Raw genomic sequence first — 21,776 nt, 5'->3', positions numbered from 1 at the left:
CAAATGGTCTTAGAAGTCACATAATTAGTTAAATGGAGACCACTTGTCGAGGAGTTTGCTTGATTGTTCTATAAATGGACCTGAATGTGGAGGGGCCAACTTTAGGTAAGTCAGTATGGTGACCTATCCTACACAATGAAGACAAAAGAACAGAAACGTCATGAAATGGTGATAAAAAAGCACAACTTGGGAGGAAAGAGACAAGAAAATATGCAAGTAACAGAATATGTGGTTAGATTATTCACAAATAAATGGAAAGAATATGGCACAGTTGTAAATCTGCAAGAGCAGGCTATTTGCAATAACACTATTGTGTGAGAAGAAGACTAATGAGGGAGGCCACCAAAAGATCACTGAGAACTTTGATGGAATCATAAGCTATAGTGGCTTCAGACTGGAGAGACTATGAAGACAATGGCTGTTAACCAGGTCCTCACCAGTCGCAGCTTCTTGGTTGGGTGGCAAACACAAAGCTATTGTTATAAAAGCACACATACAGGACATCTTGAAAGAAGGCACATGGAGACTCTGAGGTGAGCTGGAAGAAGGTTCCATAGTCTGATAAGAGTCAAATTGAACTTTGTGGCTATCAGACTTAAGACTATGTTTGGCATAAGCTGAACACTGCATGTTATCATAAACACCCAATTGTCACCGTGAAGGATGGTGGTGACAGCATCAGGCTCTGGGGATGCTTTTCTGCAGCAGGCCCTGGAAGGCTTGAGAGGGTAAAATGAATGCAGCAAAATATGGAGGAATCCTGATGCAGTCTTCAAGAAATCTGTGCCTTGGAAGATTTGTTTCTAGCAAGACAACGACACCAAGCATCAAGCTAAAACTACACTGGAATGGCTTCAAAACAACAATGTGAATGTCCTGGAGTGACAGAGTCAGAGTCCAGATGTCAATCCAATTCAGAATTTGGGGCTGGTCATGAAAAAGGCTGTGCACTCAGGATCAACATGCAGCCTGACAGAACTTGAGCAGTTTTGGAAATAAGAATGAAGTGTCGAGATAACAGAGAGAGACCTGAGCACACAGACTCAAGGCTGGCATGGCCGACAAAGGTGCATCTGCGGAACCTTGACTTGAAGTGAGGGAATACTTAACAGCTAATATTACCTGCTCCTGGTGTTACCTGGCTCTTGGTGTTTTGTTTGATTCATCACTTAATTTTGAGCTACACATTAGGTCTCTGTCCAAAATTTCATTTTATCATCTCCTTAACATTGCCCACCTCCGTTCATTTTTGTCCTTTAATGATGCTCAAACTCAGCTTCATTGTTTCATTATTTCTTGTATTGATTACTGTAATTCCCTCTTCATTGGCCTCCCTGCAAAATCTATGCAGAGGCTACAGTATATTCAGAACTCCGCAGCCACACAAAGCCTTTTACTCACATCTCACCTGTTCTCTCCCAGCTTCACTGGTTACCGGTTCCATCAAGGATTAAATTCAAGATTCTGCTTCTCACCTTCAAAGCCCTACATAACCTCGCTACCTCACTCAGGTCCCAGCTCCATACACTCTCAATCTCCTTACTGCCCCACGCACCCTGGAAGGAAGGTCCTTCAGTGTTAAGGCCCCTTAACTCAAGAACTCTTTTCCTCAGTCTCTCCGAGATTGCTCCTCTTTATCCACCTTTAAATCTCAACTCAAAACTTTCCACTTTGACAAACTTTTGCCCTCTGTATGTAAAGTGACCTTGAATTTGTGAAAGGGGCTCTATAAATGTAACTTATTATTATTATCTTCTTATATAATACACTACCATGGCTGTCTGTTTGTCCAGGATTTTAAATCAATTACAGCTCGCAAACCGTTTGACTTATTGACCTGAATGTGACTATGTGATGTCTACTATCCACTTTCAGGGTGATGATTGACCTCCAAGGTTATTTCTCTTTTTATTTTTATTTTATTTTAATATAGAATCAACTCTCAGCAGTGGCCAGTATCGCATTCCCTACCACCTTCGCTGTCACTTCCCCTACCTCTTCATATCTTAAAGCATTCTTGAGGCAGATTGAAGAGTTAAGTGCCAGCTTAAGTGAAAAGTAAGGAAAATGTACTAATTAATTGCAACACAGACACTGACTTAATCAGTTTTAACTTGAAAAGATGTAGACGAGAGAAGAGAAGAAGCGGGCTGCTAGGGTAGAGTAAAGAAGAGCTGCTCAGGAACCTCTGAGCAAATGAATGCTAAATGTACAGAGAAAGAGGATGAAAACTAGGAATGTTTAAGTCAAGTGTATTCACTGCATGTTATTGTGCAGTATGCCATTACTGATTATTAACAATATTAGTTGGACAGAAATTAACCAAACAAGAGAGTCTTCAAAAGGCTTCTTAAATACATTAAGGATGACAGAATTTCAAATGTTGGTGTGCACCTGGTTCCACCAGCTAGGAGCTGCACATGAAAAGATTCTGGATTGAGATTGATGCCATGTAGGGGTGTCATTACTAGCCACTATTCAGTAGCAGACCTGAGTGGTCAAAAAGGAGCATAGGACTCTCAGAAATGTCTCCATTTAAACAGTAGGTTCTGACCCATTGAGCATTCTGTGGGCCATCATCCCGTACTTGAGGACACCTAGTGGAACTGAAGGGAAAGGCTTCAGAGGGAGGAGAAGCAGCTGCCAATCATTTTTACAATGTAGGTGGTTAATTAACCCAACTTTTTACTACCTGCTAATCATTAGAATAGAAGTACATAAAACTGGATTGCTTGCCACCGGCGTAAACATCAAGAGAGAATGCAGACAATTTAATGAGGATCGACAGATGGATTTTCTGCATTGTAAACATTGTCCAATTTTAAAAATGATGGCCACTAGTATTTTTCTCATTTTTGTGTCAGAGGTAGGACGGGGGTGATAGACTTTGATGAAGGTCAGAGGTAAGATGGAGGATGGGGTGTGGTCAGATGGTGGAAAGTGGATGGAGGTCTGATGGGGATGAGAATCTTGTCAGAGGACAGATATTGAGTCAGGAGGAGGCTGAAGTTTTGTCAAAGGGAGAGAGGTGACCTAAAATGATCACCATACTAATGAGTTAAATGGTCAGGTTGGTTATCTCTTGTTTGTAAAATTTCTGATGGCCTTATGATGTTGAAATTTGCAATACGAAATATAGTCATGTAGAAATGTAAGTACATCACCTTTTCCCTTCTGTGATTTTACTGAGAATCGACTAATGAAAAGTTCCAAAATAGAATCTATTCTCTGTTGTTTGTTACAGTATCTAAGTTTTGAATTGATCTACTTGTAGGCCAGATTGAAGACTAGATGATTATTAGTTATGTCTTAATTTGTCAAGTCATAGAATAGAAAAGGGGGTACATACTTTTGCACATGACTATTAACACCTTCCTTAATCACAAAGGTCTTGTGTCTCATCTAGGGTTGGTTCTTGCCTTGTGTCTCATGCTACTGTATCCAGATAGTCTTAAGCTTCCACTGCTGTAAACACAACATAACATAAAATGGATGGACATTTCTTTCTCACTTCTATGTGGTCTCCATTTCTGACTACAGTGTTAGTTTTGTGCTGATGCCCCTTCTTTGAAAGGAACCATATAAAGGAGTACAATCTACGGAAAGTCTGTTTACCTTAGATAGACCACTTATGTCTTCATTAAAGCCTAGGCTACGCACTTTTGGTAACCTCACACCATAAACTGGCACTGCAGTTCATTGGTACAGGCTGGTGATTCAGGGGTGTCACCCAACATCTAAGGACTAATGGTCAACATTACCCATCTGTCCAAGACCCACAAAATGCAAGTGATAAAAACATAACCCATTCCCTAATCCCCAACCCCACACACACACATATATGATGTCATGTCTTCACTGGACTTCACAGACGGACGTTGTTCTGTGTAGTGCTGCTGTCAAGCCGCATGGTGACTTGCTTTTTTTGGTAGTTGGTTTTGTTCACACCGTTCTTCTTCTCTTCCTCATAGTAACCCCTCTTCATCACTCGTGTCAAGTAGGAAAACAAACTCTGCAGGACAAAAGAGAAAGATCAAAGAGTGTCAGGAAACAATCCCTGGTTTGACTTTCTTAAATGTGGCATGAGGGGTACCTAACACCCTCTTAAGCCACCGGTATCGCTCAGGCCAGGGTAAGTCAGCATACATCTCTAATCAGTTTCCCAAGCTGTCCTTACATATTTTCTGAGATCAGAGAGGATAAAAACATTTACAGCTTGTGAGTGTGGATGGACAAAGAAGACACAAATATGGGGCATAATTACTGTCAACATGGATAGCATTTGACATTTTGATCCACCCCTGTTTTATTCTGAACATCTTTTACTGAACTTTGAAACAAACTAAGTTAACTTAATTTAATTCAATTTAAGTGTATTAGGTTAATGACAAATAATTTAGCTACCATAGGCTCTTGGAACACACCTATACTTAGACATGGGAAACGGTGAAAAACTTTGAAACGATCAAACAACCCCATGTTTTGCCACTTCAACATCAAATGCAGCTCTAGACTGTGGAGACTTAACCATCTTACTCGTGTCTTATTCCAAATCCACCCTCAGGTTCTCACTCCCAAACCAACGCTGCTGACCCTGTGAGACAACCAGGCAGAGATTAAAAGATAAGCAAGCCAACATTGTGAGGTTCATCAATTTTTAAAGGAGAATGTGCACTTTACTACCCTGTTTGTCTTGCTCGGCACCCACCAGTGGGCAGTGGAGTCTTCTCGGAAAGTCATCACCAAGTGCTCATTATTGACATTCAATATGGATGCCCAGATGTGAACTGCTGTCTTACTTCTGTAGACAACTAGACAATTCTCCTTCTTCCTCTTCATCTTTTCCCACTTAAATGTGGTGCTGCTGGTCTCCAAACAGCTTGGTCCTGTACCTCCTTGCCAGTCAGTCCCTTTTCATTCAAACCTTCTTTCATTTATCCATTCACCTCCACTTTTGCCTCCCTCGTTTTCTCTTCCCCCGTACTTCCATTCCCATCACTCTTTTGCAAACATATTTTTTGTCTCTCCTCATCACATGTCCATACCACCTGAACCTACTTTCCTGCACTTTCTTAGATATCTCTTCTACTTTTGTGGTTCCTCTGATTGTCTCATTTTTTATTCTGCTCTTTTTGCATCTCCACACATTTATCTCCACTTTCTCATTTCTGTCACATGCAACTTCTTCTCCTGCACTCCCTTTACTGTCCATGTCTCAGCTCCATACATCATTGCTGGTCTCACCACTTTCTTGAAAACCAGACCTTTACCCTTCACCTTAATTCTTTCATCACACAATTCACCTTATACCTTTTTCCAATTGTTCCATCCACACTGCACACTATGCTCCATCTTGGGCTACCACTCATCCTAGATATTCAAAGTTATCCTGTCTTTTCAGTACCTCTCCCTGCAGGCTAACTTCTGAATCCTGATCATCCCTATCCTATTTATCCCCAATCCTCTATCTTCCAAAGCCCTTCTCAATTCTTCCTACTTCCTCTCCACTACCTGTTCTCTAGTGTTACTCAACACAACTAGACAATAATAACTAAAATTAGTCAGAAATAGGGAAAACCAACCTTATAATAATAATAAGGTATTAATAAGAAATGCAATGATTTACTTCTGTGACGGGCTGGTGCCCTGGCCGGGGTCTGTTTCCTGCCTTGCGCCCTGTGTTGGCTGGGATTGGCTCCAGCAGACCCCTTTGACCCTGTATTTAGGATATAGCGGGTTGGATAATGGATGGATGGTGTGAAATAGGACGGCCCAGACACACACAGGCGGACACCGCTTCTGCCATCACCACACGTTTATTTACAGTATATTTACAAATCAAGTCAAGTGCACCACCACCAAACCCCCAGTCTCCCCAAAGTCCAGGCTCTCACTAGCCACTGTCTCCACACACAAGTCACTCGGGCCTCTCCTCGCCTCATCTGCCACGACCTCTTCTTCCTCCTCACCCGACTCCAGCCTTGATTGCAGGGCGGCGGCTCCCTAAATAGGCGGCTGATTGCCGACCGCACCCAGCCACCTGTGACAATGGATGGATGGATGATTTACTTCATGAGGTTGAAGTACATAATAGAAACAAGAATAGTTGCTTAAGATATTTGAAATATTAAAATGTGTGCTTCAATTGAAATATATGAAGTCTAAATATTCTCAATATTAACAGACATTTGCCAATTTTACCCACTCATAGAGGTCCACAGAAAACTAGATTCTTAGTAAAGGATCAAAAATCATAAATAATATCATATTCGTAACCACTGACCCTGAAATAGTCCAAAATGCCACCTCAGATGCTTATGTTTTGAATTACTAATTTTTAACATTTTCAGAGTGGCTATTAGAGGGCTAGGACCACCGGTAAAGAATCAAGTATCAAAAATATCATCATAATCATAATCAGCAACCTTAAAATAGCATAAAAGGACACTCCATGTGTCAATATTACCAGTTTCATATCCCATTGTGGCCTGCACAACTTCAAATCCTTCTGATCATTTTTGCTGTAGACATCCAATTAGTTTACTGTTTATCATAAGGGTGTACTTTTCTGCTCAAAATATGGTCCAGGTCTAGAGGCCCACAAACAGTGTGGAACCCCAAAAACCTTGAAGCTAAACAGAATATCACATGTGGGGGCTTTCTTGAGTCAGGAGGCACCAGACAAAAAAAATGAAGAGATTTCAAAGCATTGAAAAAAAATTCTTATGAACACAAAAAGTTCACATGATTGTTTATATTCTTGCACTATATGGAAGCTTTTCTTCTTTACTGTGCAAAGACACTGCATGCTGCTACTGGATTGCTAAAGCATGCGTGTGCTTCAGTGAGAAGGGGACATTGAGCGGGCACATAGCCAGGGCTTGAAGTGGGGCATTTTTGTGCTTCAGTGATGCAGTGCCTGCTGTAAACGTTTGTGGCACCTTGCACTTTGCCAGCAAACACACACCATCTTCCCATTCACTTGCTCTTCAAAGTAATGTACCTCTAACAGCATGTTTAAAACTCAAGGGAGGAGCACACCACCTCATTATCTTAGATTGGGACCCGAGTGCACCCACACAACAGGTCAAGGCCCTTAACCTGCAATTCCTGTGTCCTGGGTATGAAGTTAACCTGCATCCAGCCCTGCAAGCAGGTCCTCCAACCTGCAGAGAAAACCTGGGGGTTGGTGGCAGGATTGGCACTCCAGCCACCATAAAAAAAAACTTAACACTGTTCCTTTCCATCTGAACTAGTGGGGTGGATGCCTTATAAGCATTGGAAGGCATGTTTTCGTAAATCAAAACCTTTGTCACATCAAAGTGGATGTATTTGTTAAGATTTAAAAATTTTATGGCCCTGATGGACCCGAGTAACCTAAAGCCTCATTGTAAACTTTAAGAACAGACAAGATACTTTTCAAATTTATGTAGAATGCTTAACTTTAGAATACAAGTTCAAGTGTGTATATATATATATATATATATATATATATATATATATATATATATATATATATATATATACTAGCAAAATACCAGGCTTGCATGAGAAGTAGTGTGTTAAAGAAGCAATGAAAAGAAAAGGAAACATTTTGAAAATAACGTAACATGATTGTCAATGTAATTGTTTTGTCACTGTTGTGAGTGATGAGTGTTGTTGTCATATATATATATCTACATATATACACATACATATACATACACACATACATACATACACACACATATATACACACAAATACATATATATATATACATACACACACACATATATAAACATATATATACATATACATACATATCTACATATATACACACACAGCTATTTCAGATCAGTGCAATACGCTGCTTGTTAAAATGGATAACTCCGCTCTTACGTGCAAGTCTGCGTGGATATTATGAACTATCGATTTGTTCAAGTTCTATTTAAATTTTAAATAGAAGGAATTTTTATTTAGTCGACAGAAATATCTTTGGTAGGAATGGTAAAAACAGACAGGAATATTATTCCTGAATAAATCAACTCAAACCTTAAACAACTTATAATATTTTGCTCTCCATAAAAATATATCCTGTCTAAATTATACAAGTTAGAAATAAAGTAAACATTAAAAGAACAAACATTCAAATTTCTTTACTCTTATGTAATTTTATATAAAAATAAACTTAGATTTTAAATATCCCAAAAGATTTTGCTCTCCATAAAAATATATCCTGTCAAAATTATACAAATTCAAATATGAACATGCTGCATAACAAAACCTGGAAATATAAATAAAATGTGTTCCTTTCAGCAATAACAAATCAAATCATTCAGTTGTCTTTGCTCATATGTCATTTTAGAGCTGGACGCCTGGCATCTTTTTTTGGCCACAAGTTCGTTTCTGTTTGGTGTGAGGTTCTGTGTTGTGGAGATTCTCAGGATGGATTGCAGGTGCTCATCAGTGAGGCGACTCCTGTGTGCTGTTTTGTTAGTCTTTATCACTGAGAAGAGCTTCTCACACAGATATGTGCTACCAAACATGCACAAGGTTCGAGCCGCATGTAGACGGACTTTTTGTTCTTCAAAGTCACCAAAGCGCCGTGCAAACTCAGTGCGCTCAGTTTATCAGCAAAGTGCGATTTGGGAACACCGTAGTGACGACTTGGTTTAACATTACTTGGCAACAGGGAAAGAGGGAAAGTTGCACTGGTGCATTTGTGTCTCCCATAAAAGCAGCTTCACTTGAAATCACTTTGTGATTGTGCACGGGTAAAAACGTCCGCTGAAGTGTCAGATTCTTATTTAATTATTCTGCTTTCTGTATCTTCTGCATTGCATTCAGGTTACCCTGATGTTTTGTCTCATAGTGCCGTCTTAGATTAAATTCTGTAATTACAGCCACATTAGCTCCACAAATGAGACACACGGGTTCAGTAAACATATACTCAGCCTCCCATCGGTTTTTAAAGGCTCTATTTTCAGAATCAACTTTTCTCTTCAGCATCGTGTGAGCTAGCTTCGCAATAACTTGCAGCATCATAAGCTAGACTTGATTAACGCGGTAAGTGTTCGGCAAGGCAGCTGAAGCGCTGCATTATGGGATCTGTAGTTTATTGTGTTACCAGCGCTTCATATACCCGGCCATTAATAACAATAATACAGTATATAAAATGATCTCGGGGCGGATATAATTACACCGGGCGGATGTGGCCCGTGGCCCTTGAGTTTGACACATATGGACTAAATAGAACTTGAAAAGATATTTTTTTGAAATGTGATCGCGCAATTCAGATAGAGTTGATGCGCACTACAGCCTGCATGCCTCAATAAGTCATCCTCCCCTCGCTCTTACTTTTTTACCGTTCATCTAATGAATACACTGAGTATGGCTTTACCAAAACAATCATTGATGGCGAATAAAGTATCCATTATTCGAGTATGTAGATCGGGATATATATATACATATATATATATATATATATATATATATATATCAGCAGAGAAGTAGTGTGTTAAAAAGCTAGAAAAGAAAAGGGAACATTTTAAAAATAACGTAACATGACTGTCAATATACAGTATTTGTTTTGTGAGTGTTACTGAGTGTTGCTGTCATCAAGGATTTGATTATCATTATTTCTTTCAATCAGGTTCGTATTTGTAGGATGTGTTGTGTTCAAGTTACATTCCGTGTTTGTCAATCGCTGTAAAGATGACAGGTTTCATTCATCGATTCGTTTCTTACTGCATCAATAAACAGCTCGTCTTCTTCTTTATCTGAGACCTGACACACTGCATGCACGGGTTTTTTTACACTGTCTTCCTTTAGCGGGACATTGACTTTTTCCACGTGTGCTTTGTTTCCGCAGTAGCTGGATTTATGAATATGCTTATCAGGCGCTTCATATTTTTGCTGCCTTTTCAATTGTGTAATTCGGTTTTGTTCAGCTCTTTGGAACTGTTGCCTTTTATCTGTGCACTCGTCCAGTTCACGTGAGCCACTCGGTGTACATGCATCGAAGGTTCCCAGCTGTGCTGGTGCCATCTCGTGCTATGTCCATGGCTGTATTTAATGTTACCTTAGTCCTGGCACTTAAAACTTTCTCTCGCAGTTTCGCTGAGTTTGTGTCAAACACCACCCTGACCATCTCATCTTCCTCTCCATAAGCACAGTCCTTCACCCGTGAATATTTACCCGTGGCAGTTTGCTATTGGATTGCCGCTGACGGACGGCCTTATATGGGCAGGCACTAAATTACAAACGCCAGCGCAGCCTGTCTATGAACTTAATTTAAAGTGTAGGTTTACATCGTGCTTTGTTTCCAGTAGCAGAACTCATGAATATGGTTGTATATGTCACTCGCCGCTTCTTATTGTTTCGCTGCCTTCTCAATTATATAATGCATGTTTTCTTCAGCGCTTTTGGAGGTCTTCCTGGTTTTCTATGTACTGCGTGATTACGTGGGAGGCGTGATGATGTCACACGAAACTCCGCCCACGGCGTTCAAGCTCATCTCCATTACAGTAAATGGAGAAAAACAGCTTCCAGTTATGACCATTACGCGTAGAATTTCAAAATGAAACCTGCCCAACTTTTGTAAGGAAGCTGTAAGGAATGAACCTGCCAAATTTCAGCCTTCCACCCACACGGGAAGTTGGAGAATTAGTGATGAGTGAGTGAGTGAGTGAGGGCTTTGCCTTTTATTATATATATATATATATATATATATATATATATATATATATATATATATATATATATATATATATGTTGTGACAGATAGGGGGCGCTGTAGCCCCTTGAACCCTCAGACTAGACGCCAGACACCAGGTAAAAGTCCAATAATAATTTTTATTTGAACAAATACGTGTACAAAGCACCCTCCAGTCCACTATACTCATATAATAAACAATAATCAATCACAATACAATCCTCCACTCTCTCAGATGCATTGCCAGCCTGCCACCCAGCTCAGCTCACTCGTCTGGGATCTTTCACAGTCTTTTATATTCCCTGACCCGGAAGTGGTTCTGTAGCCTCAGTCCATGTGACTTCCTATCACTTCCGGGTCAGATCAAAAGTCCTCTTCTTCATCCCGGAAGTATGTCATTTCCCCTGTCGCTGTGACTAAGACGTACTTCCGGGTTATAGGGCACGTAAGAGTCTCTGGGCCTTCCTGCAGCATCTTCTGTTGGCCCCCAAGGTATCCAGCAGGGCTGTAAAGGAAAACTCCAATGTCCATGATTCCCTGCTGGCATTCGGGGCACCTCCATGCTGCAGGGAGGGCTCCACCTGGCGGCCTGGGGGTATTGGCCGGGATGACTGGCCAGCCATAGTCCACAGTGTATGGTGAACACCAGGGACTCTCCAGTTCCTCAACACCTGACACAGACAGATGCTAGGCATGGGTGCAGTACAAACAAAGCTTCGTGGGAAATGTTCCAGCAAGTCTTCACACAATCAAAGCTCAGTACAACCAAGCACAGTCACAGTCCTAGGTGGTAACACAGCACTCTGTCCTCTCTCTGTCACTGCCTCCTCCAAACTTTGTCCTTCTCCTCCTGACTCTGGCTCTCTGAATGAAGCCATGATATCTGGATGTATTTCTGGTGTACCAAAGGCTTCGCCCAGGAATACTACCAAGTAAAAAGGAGCCTCCTGGTGGCACCCATGGCACCCAGCAGGGCAGAGTTACAGATCTCTAATTCCCATGAAGCCGTGTGGGAAACTGTGGTGCTGCTGCCACCCAGGGTGAATGCCATCTAGCGCTCTTGGGGAGATAAAGCCCTGTGCAAAAAATAAAATAAATAAATAATACCCCCAGAGTATTTTGCTTTGTGCAATCGCTTCTCTCTCTCTTCCAATGTTGACGCCATTCTGGACGTTGCTTACACTATGCTACTCACGAACACGCAAGGATCTGACATCAAGTCAACAAGTCTAACAGTCCTAGCAAAGAGGGTCTGTCATTAATGTAACAGTGAGTTTTATCGATGTTTACAGCTTTGTTATCATACTCTACCTCTGAATGTCAACTTTAGTTATTATCAACCCTCAATGCTACATGTCGACAAATGTTCAACATCTGCCCTAAAATAGTTATTGTTTATATTCATACCCCTGCAAATGGGGACTCCACAATGGAGATGATTTATTCTTTTACCAACGCTTTCATGATGACTCACTCTGACTCTGACTTCAACCATGTGACTTTGGAAGGAGCAATGACAGATTTCTCTGAGCTTCAGGAAATAACAAGCTTGGACCTGCTTTACCAAATGTTAAACATGCCTTTAAGTGTAAATCTTTGAGCAGGTCTGACCACAACCAGATTCGTCTTATTTCCAGCTACAAGCTATCTGAATCTGCTTCACTCAACACTATGTGTAAATTCATATTTAATGATTTGATAGTCAAGGTATCATCAAAATATCAAATGTGCACCTCTGACTGAAAGATTTTGGATTTCCTCACAGAATTCTTGTATATTTTGTAGCATGCAGCAGATATTAAAGCTCAATGTCTGTGTGATTGTTCTTTAAGCAATTCCAAATCCTTGGTTAAATCTTTGCACACATATCCCATATACTATATGCATGCACTTCTGTTCTGTGATCTCAAGAGGAGGCCATAGAGTACTTTGGAGCATAACATTTTGACCCTGTGGGTATATTTTGGTCGGGTTAAGGAGGGTTGTCCTTTTCACTACAGTGAGATTTTTAAGGACAGTGCCACCTGGTGGCTCAGAGCAAGTGAAACATCAGAAAGACCAAAGCCAGACTAGCAGACAAAAGAACCAGAGCTTAAAATGAATTACCCGGGTAATGCTGGGTGATGCTTCTAGTAACTGTTAGAGTTGATTTTTACTGTTAAATATAGTTTTCACTATTTGATTATGATAATGAATGACTTATATTGTTGTTAGATTTTTCATTTTACATTCTTAGAAAGCATTTTAATTGTAGCCTCTTGATGTGTGACCCAATCAGCTGACCTTTGCTGCTATTTCTCAACAAGGGTTAAGAGAACCAGTATACTCTAATTTAGCAGAATTCTGACTCCGAGGGTCTGTTTATCAGTAACTTGCAAGGACATGAGAAACAAAACTAACCACATACTTACCACATATCTAAGAAGTGTAATCAAATTCTGTAGTTCACTCTTCTCTTTTGTGGTACTGGATGCCTCGATGCTTGTGTCAAATCAAGGGAATTCTTCCCATTATGAACTTGCTTTTCGAATTTTACAAAATCAATAATTATGAAATCACTATGATTTATGCTTAAATTTGTTATGCTAACACATATGTGACCCTTTACTAAATTTCCATATTTCACACATACAGTACATTTAGCCTGCACTTGCACATACAATTATAAAGGTAATTTAAATAAAGTGGGTATATGAGTCACTATATGAGCATCAGAACAAATTGTTTTGAATATAAACATCTCAGGAGAAACAAGAAAACAAAATTATGCCTCAAGGAAAAAAAAACTAATAAAAATGTCTTGTTACAGAAGGAAAGAAAGCCCAACAGTGTACAGTTATAGTGCTTACTGAGGAAACTTGTAAATAAAGTTTGAATAAGATAATGATTCCTGGTGCTGCCTTTTTGTCTGCATGAGTAAACATCTAAGTTTTGACAGACAGAATGAGTCTATGCTGTTACTCCAACGTGCGCTGTGAGATTAAAAGACACCCGTGCCCATATTTATCAAGTAGGAAAACGGTGCTAACATGTTCAAAGACCTCAGAATGATGCAAATTTTGTCCTACTCTTAGGCGAGTCAAAGCACTTTATCAGTTTATTTAATTTAGCAGACTAATCCTATCTTCACCAAGAGCTTGTGAGCTGTCCTAACTTACTAGGAGCTGCCAGAACATGGCTTTCAGGAGAGATCAGCACGTGGGAAAGGTGGAATGCTTTGAACAATGCATTTGTAAAAAGATGTCAGTTTGACAGAAGAGGAGGCGGAGGTTGGGAGCTTGCACTGATACAGTACATTGCCGCACCACCACACGACGAACCACCTCAGATTTGACGGAGATGGAATAATATTCGTAACAAAACTTATAAATCGTGTTGTCAATCAGCATGAAGAAAATATGTGCGGTCAACCTAAATGAAAGTGTTAGGGTTAGGGTTACTGTTGTGTCTTTCGGCCACAAGGAAAGTGCAGCTTTGCAATGGCGATAATCTCGGTATGTCACAACCAACCGTTTCTCAAATTTTTCACCAAACTCTGAATGTCCTTATAATGTATGAGGCAATACGATTTATACATTTCCCTATCACTTCAAGTGACGTAATGCTAAAGCACACTGCAGTCATGCAAATTGACATGTGCACAGAGACCATTGTCTGAAGTGTGGATGAGCAGGCATACGTGAATCTCAAGTGATGTTACAGTGTCAACACTCAGGAGGTCAGGGGTGCAAACAGTACTCTAGTAGCTAGCATATTACCTTTAAGACAGGCAGGGACAGGATGGGCGAATGACAATGAAATGTTACACAGGTATGCTGAATTCTGCATTCCATAAAGTCGTGGAACATCTGTGTTACACTTTACAAGCCCAGAAAGGTTCAAGAAGACTGGTAGAGACTCCTGGGGCATTGAAAAAAATGGAGCTTTGCAGAAGATAAGTGTAACGACTAGGAGTCCCAGAATACATAAGTCTCCAAAGCACTTCCAAAAAGGCTTACTTGAAGAGGAAATCCCATCCAAAACCCTGGCTAGTTATTAAAAGGGCCATGTAGATTTTTTATAAAATAAAAGATTTATTCTTTGCAAAAATGTTCCTCAATAAAAAATTAACTCTGTGGAGCAGATAAAAGCAATAGGATCTGGCCAAAATAAAGACAATCCAATGTAACCAAAGACCAAATAGAGAAAGCCAAAATGAATTCTTAAACAAAGCATGAAGCCAAAATCCAAAAATCATAATAAACATAGAAGATCGTTGTAACTTACCACTCCCTAGCACTTTCTAGATGAATGTAACTGTGGAAGACCTGATGGATTTACATGGGGGGAGCTGCTGACGGTGATTGGTAGGTGGTCCACCCTATTGGGTGACCACCAACAAAACACACAGAACATAGCACAGGCATAGAAGACCAAGTAACATTAACATACTTCAATGAACAATTGAATAAACAAGACATAAAACAAAACTTTGAACATCAGCTGTGATATAACAATAAGGGGGATCACAGAGATAGACAGTTACTGGAAGATGATCAGGGACGCTGGAAGATTGAACATGACTTCAGAAAGAGCACAAGAATAGCCGTGGGTAGTTTCAGTAATTGGTATCTTGTGAGACCTAAACTCTCATTTAGTGTGTGTGTCTGTCTGAAACGCCATCTAATGAGTTTGGCAGCATTCACTGGAACCTGAGCAGATCAGATGTTTTTATACACCTCTGAATTCATTGTGCCACTGCCGTCAGCAGTTCCGTCATCATTGAAGAGAAATGACCTAGGACCTGGGGCAGCCATACATGCCCAAGCCATAACACCCCCAGCACCACATTTAACAGATGAGGTGGTCTGCTTTGGATCTTGCGTAGTTCCTTTTCATCTCCACACTTTGCTCTTGCCATCAATATGATGCAAATTAATCTTTGTCTTGTCTGTCCACAAGACCTTTTTCCACATCTCTGCAGGCTCTTTTAAGTCCTTTTTCACAAACTGTAATCTGGCCATCCTGTGTTTGTGGCTAACTAGTGGTCTACATCTTGCATGAAGTCTTTTGCAGATAGTCATCTTTGATGGAACAACATCTGCCTCCTGAAGGCTGTTTCTGATCTGTCAGACAGGTGTTGGGGGCTTTTTCTTTACCATAATGAGGATTTGTCTGTCATCAGCAGTGGAGGTCTTCCTTGGCCAACAAGTCTCTTTGTGATTCCTGAGCCCACCAGTGCATTCTTTTTTCTTAATGATATTCCAGACAGTTGATTTAGGTTATCCTAAGGTTTTACCAATGTCTCTAATTCTTTTATTCTTGCCATTCCATTGTTTTCTTTTACTGTACACAGCAAATTCATATTATTATTATTATTATTATTATTATTATTATTTACAGATTCAGCACTATGCACAGAAGATTTAACAATTACAAGACTTTATATTCCATTCAAACAATAGCCCCCCCATTACAGCTTCCCAGTCAGAAAGTAGATCAGAGAATCCTGCAGTTCCACTTCTGTCCACAAGGTGGTGGAATAACCCGTGACATGCTTGGCCTAGTCTGGTAAAGCCCTTCCGTACACACATTTTTGTTTGGTATACAAGGTTGTGTATGCAGGTGGCTTAGTCCGTGAATTAGACTACAGGTGATGGATCTGTTCTTCTGATTTATTTTTATGGTCCTCAGGAAGTGTTTATATTACAGAAATGTGAAAACAATTATTTTATATTGGACACCAGAAGTGCTAAGTTGTGCAGTGGTTAGTGCTGCTGTCTGACAGCTTCAGCATCCTGGACTTAAATCTCATGCCGGGACTTTTGGGTTTTCCTCCCAAAGACATGAGCATCATGTTAGTTGGTGAATAAATTACCCTGCGTATGCCATGAGTTGGATACAAGTGTTGCATCTTGCATTGCTGATGGGACAGAGTTCTGCCCAATGACTCTAAACTGGATTCAGCAGGTTTGAGAACCTATGTGTGTATATATAAAGTGTCTTGCAATAGCCCACACTATGAAATGGGGGTAAGTGAGTACTTAACATGTGAGGCAGTAGGAAACAAATCAATAATGGACAAATATACCTTCTTTTACTGCACATTGGACATTTTTACAAGGGGCATCATCTCTCAATGTGACTAACAATTACAAAACTGTTAACTCGTTCTTAACGTCTATTACAAATGGAGCACAAGCTTGGTCAGAGTCACACAGTGATCTGCCATTCTTCTGATCTGCCATCCAGTCCAGTTACCCATTTGGCCCACTGGTTCAGATGATGGCCTGTAAGCCACTTTAGTCCCTATTAGTGCCTCACTCTGTGACCCTGACCAAGTCACTTAACTTGCTAAGTAAGGCCAGGTGCATTGTCTCTGAGGATAATGTCCACTATGGAGAGGCGCCATGTAAAATAAAGTGTGCTTGTTGGAAGTTTTAGCTCACTAATACTGTACTGGAAACCAAAAGAAAGATCACATTAACTCTCTTAAACAGAAGGCAACTCGTTTATCTTGTGTGTGTGAGCTATGGAGCCTTCTTAAGTCAAGTCAAATCAAGTCTCAGAACAGCTGATAAAAATAAAATACAATAGAAAGAAAATGTATAAATAAAAATATACATAGCATCCAACATATACAGAACCTTCAGAAAGCATTTAGACCCTCTCTCATCATATTTTCTCCCTCATCAAGCAACACTCAGGGATGTAATAACCCACTGAGATGGGTGGGGGGGCTACTGCTGAGAGACTGCCCAGTAAGGGCATTTAGCCCGGCTCCTTCTGGGCGTTTTGCCATAAAAGGCACGCAGCCTAAAGAGATGCATCTTTTGCTGGAAGACATGAGTAAACTGCACAGTGGAGTACAAAATTAAACACCGGAGAAGGAGAAACCCTGGACCAGGGAGCAGCACATTTTTCTTTTTCATTCGTTTGGTTCATTTCATCTGGTTGGCATCCCAAACTTCTGACTGATTCCAGTTTGTCCTTCCACCGCCTAACTACAGATTATTTGTTTATTGAACTTTTGCACAGTTTTGGTTTTTGGATGGTTTTAATAAAAGTATTTGGCACTCATCTGCTGGCTCATCCCTCAGGCACATTATCTAGCAGTAGCGGGTTCAAGAGGCTCCCTGGAAAGACCCTGTAGCATGGGGCCAACCCGCACTGTCACCAATATGGGAGGAAAATCCACACAGACCTGAGTAGTGTACTTGGAGGAAGCAGCACTAACTGCCGTGGCACCATGCCCTCCCTATAATAATAATCATCATCACATTAATAGTATTGGTTGATGAGGTGATTGGAGAAGATCAGCACCAGTCAGAACAGGAACCAAGTCAGAGCCTAGAATGGCGTTTTTAGAAATTCAAGCAAGATGCTAAGCATGCCCATTATATCTAATGAAAAAGGTCTGGACTTCCTACATCAGTTTTTTTTGGCTTTTGTGTACCCATTTAAAGCCAATTTTGGAAGAAACAGACTGACTCCATTCAACTCAATTAGGCAGAGCCATGTGATCAGAGTAAATTGTGTTTTTCAGGCTGGCAACACAGACGCAGTTGACGTTGGTGATATGATGAGAATTTTAACAGCATCTGAATGTCTTATAAATTAAATTTGGTCAATACATACTACATGAAATGCTTTGTTGCTGCAAGTCTGCTTCTCCTGTGACTCCTAGGATTATTTTAGTTTACAGGAGCTGGTGAGTGTTAAAGTCAAATGTTCATTTTGCAGGTTTCTCAAACCAGCTGCTTATCTGAAGTGGCCCTTGGACAGAGGGCTTCCATGGAGTTTCTGTTTTCAACACAAAATGCTAGTCATCACCCAGCGTAATTGAGCACTGATAGTGTGCTTATAGGACTATAAGCAACCAGTGGGCACCACACAGACACATGTAAAGTGACACTGTATACACTGTACATGAAATTGAATGTCATACGAACAGCTACTGCACATATACAAATCTGTGATATAAATACCAAATTAATATTTCAATGTTTGAAAAGGGGCGGCACAGTGGCGCGGTGGGTAGCGCTGCTGCCTCGCAGTTAAGAGACCTGGATTCGCTTCCCGGGTCCTCCCTGCGTGTAGTTTGCATCTTGTCTATGTGGGTTTCCTCCGGGTGCTCCGGTTTTCTGCCACAGTCCAAAGACATGCAGGTTAGGTATATTGGCAATTCTAAAGTTGTCCTTAGTGTGTGCTTGTTGTGTGTGCGTGCGCCCTTCCTTGCACCCTGTTTTGGCTGGGATTGGCTCCAGCAGACCCCCGTGACCCTGTAGTTACAATATAGAGGGTTGGATAATGGTTGATTGGTTGTTTGAAAAGTAAACTAAAATTCCTGAGATGGAAGGCCGAATGTTTATTCCTACATACTGTGACAATAGTAGATAACTGGAAAAGATAGGCAGCAACCTGAAAGCACCCAGTATAAGCAGTAAATACTGGAGCGGCCAAAAAGTTTAAAAAATGACAAACAATCTACTAGAAGCTCTCCTCTCTGGATTCCAAAAAGGCCACTCTACTGAGACTGCACTGTTTTCAGTCACAAATACTCTTAGATCTGCTCAAGCAGCTTCACTTCTCTTTGTCCTTATCCTTCTTGACCTATCATCAGCTTTTGATTCTGTTAACCATTGCTTGCTCTTCTCTTCCTTCAATAAACTTGGAATTCATGGTTCTGCTCTGAACAGGTTTAAGTCCTGCCTTTTGTGTCTAACTCATGTCTTCTCCACAGAAACGCTCCACAGTGTTGGGTCTACATATCCTTTTCTCTTGACAATGGTTCCTTAGGCAATGTTATTTCTTTGCATAGCTTCTCCTACCAACTCTGTGCTGATGATGCACGGATCTTCCTCTCATTTCCAATATTCAACCAGGGCCATCTTAACAGCATTATAGGCCTCCTGGCAATGCAGTGCACCCACTCAGCAAGTCACAACAAACATAGATTAGCATGGGGCCTCTATGATCTTCGGCTGGGCTGCAGAGGGACAAAAGGAAAAAGCATCAGATGATAGCACCAATCAGGGCCATCTTAACGCATCCCTCTGCAGCCCAGCCGAAGCCCATGCCTCTCAGTGACATCACTACTGATGACATCAGTTCTTGCCCCATGTGCTGACATCACTTGCAGTGCTCAGAATCCATCTACCTGCCATATCATCCCTGACTCCACTTTTCCTGTCTTCCACCATATTTATAACCCTGTTTCACCATGTTAGTCAGCTCGTGTTTGTGAAGACATTTTTTCATTTTGACTGCCTGTTTTTAAAGTATACAGAGTGGCCATCCCCAAACCTTTTTCTTTCTACTGCCTATTTTGTTATGAATAATAATAATAACAATAATAATGTGAGTTTCTGTTATTAAATAATAACAGGAAAGGATAATAATGGGAAAGTCAGAATTATAGTGGTGGGCACAAAGTAACAAATATATTTTGCCAAGGTCCCCACATCCCCTTTCACCTTCCACATCTCTTTCTTTGGCCTCTTTTCCTCCTGCCTAGTTCTCGTGACATTCTTTATCATTCTCATTCCCAGAATCACTGGGGTTCAGAGCACTATGAGGATAGCAGGTTTAGAGTTCCCTCTAGTGGTCCATGGTGCCCCTGCAGCTAGTTTTTGTTAAACTTTCTCTTATGGCATTGTTGGGCAACCGGTGCGCCGTGGAATTTTCTATGGGCACCGCGAAAACTTTTGTAAAATATTTAAAATAGCTAGTGTTTTTTAACTTTTGGTTGATTAAAAAAGGTAATGTTTAAAAAAAAAAATTATGTTGGAAAAGCAGATAAAGGAACACTTACGGAAATGAGGTCTAAGAAACGCGAGAGACTTCAAATGATCGACAAGGAAATGCGAGTCTGTCTTTTAAAAATTGATCCTCGCATCAATCTCATATGTTCATGAAAAACAATCTCAACGTTCACATTAATTAAATTTAAGATTTATCCTTTGATTCCTGTATTAATAAAATGTCTTTCAAACTTGTAAAATGAACTGTTTTACGTCACGACTTTATTTATGGGCAGTCCCTCAGGTGCGCCGCGAAAGAAAATTTTTGGACTCGAAAAAGGTTGCCTTTCACTGTTTTATGGGTTCCCGACTGTCCTATTTACACAACGTTGCTTCTGGGGCACCCTGCCCACACCTAAGGCATACTGTACCTCTTGTATTTCCATTACCAGTGTTTTCCTGTTTTGCTTGTATGGTTCTGTCCTGTTCTGTACCACCTTGTCTTGCTAGCTATCCTGCCCCCTTATTACAATACATAAAAACTCACATGATGAACTGGGCTGAACAGTTTAGGAAAACAGATGAGCGGATAGATGGAAATTTTCTTAGTGAAGTTTGCCTTTGCTTGTCAGAAGCCAGCTTGTGATTAACTTGCCTTGAACCATCTATGGGGTTTGTGTGTTCTGCCTTGAGTTATGGTAAATGCCAGGTGTTCAAAGATTACCATCACGATGTAAGGAAACAGACAAAAGGCACCCACCTCCCAGGCCTCCTCCACATCTTGTGTCCAGTGGTCCCGCAGAATGGGTTTTACTGCACTGATGAACTGAACCCCAACGTACTGCCAAAAAGAAAAGAAGAAATTATTAGCTAAGAACTGTCCCAAGACTACACTGCTTAGGGACTCTGGGGGTGCGCCAAGGTGTCAGAAGTTATAGCTAAACTGCTTTTAGTTCCTCTTGTAAGTCTGTAAAGGCTGTCACCATGAGGCAGAGATTGTAAAATCCTCTCTTTAGATCACCGTAGTCATTCAGCCTTTGCCTTTAGGCCATGATGCGCACTAAACTACTCTCAGGAATGCCAAAAATAATGGCTGTTAAGTTGTTTAAAGGGCATGGCTGGTAATATGAAATGATTCTTGAAATTCATGATCCACTGAAATTGTAAACCACATGATGAGGCTGGTGGTAAAGGGGAGCGGTGGTGGTATTGGGTAAATTAACTGGATGACAAAGAAGTTCTGATTCTCACAGTGCGGTGAAGGGTGATGTTATGAAGTGGGCAGTCATCGTTTTGGGACTACAGGCACCATATTAAAAACAACCTGCATCATTTGAAAGTTTGTTCTCAGATGGACCTG

General features: G+C 40.7%; 1 protein-coding gene across 1 annotated transcript in view; it reads right to left on the bottom strand.

Moving 5' to 3' along the window:
• Positions 1 to 2,203: 2,203 nt before the first annotated feature.
• xgb (x globin) overlaps positions 2,204 to 21,776 on the bottom strand; it is a 112,217-nt gene continuing 92,644 nt past the window's right edge. The window contains exons 4-5 of the mRNA XM_039768270.1: positions 21,177 to 21,257; positions 2,204 to 4,012 (exon numbers count right to left, since the gene is read on the bottom strand). Of these exons, the coding sequence (XP_039624204.1) occupies positions 3,866 to 4,012; positions 21,177 to 21,257 (228 nt within the window). The 3' untranslated portion in view covers positions 2,204 to 3,865. The remainder of the gene's footprint in view (positions 4,013 to 21,176; positions 21,258 to 21,776) is intronic.

This window comes from Polypterus senegalus, chromosome 11 (assembly GCF_016835505.1).
Source record: "Polypterus senegalus isolate Bchr_013 chromosome 11, ASM1683550v1, whole genome shotgun sequence".
NCBI lineage: Eukaryota > Metazoa > Chordata > Cladistia > Polypteriformes > Polypteridae > Polypterus > Polypterus senegalus.
This window is presented reverse-complemented; position numbering and strand designations above follow the sequence as displayed.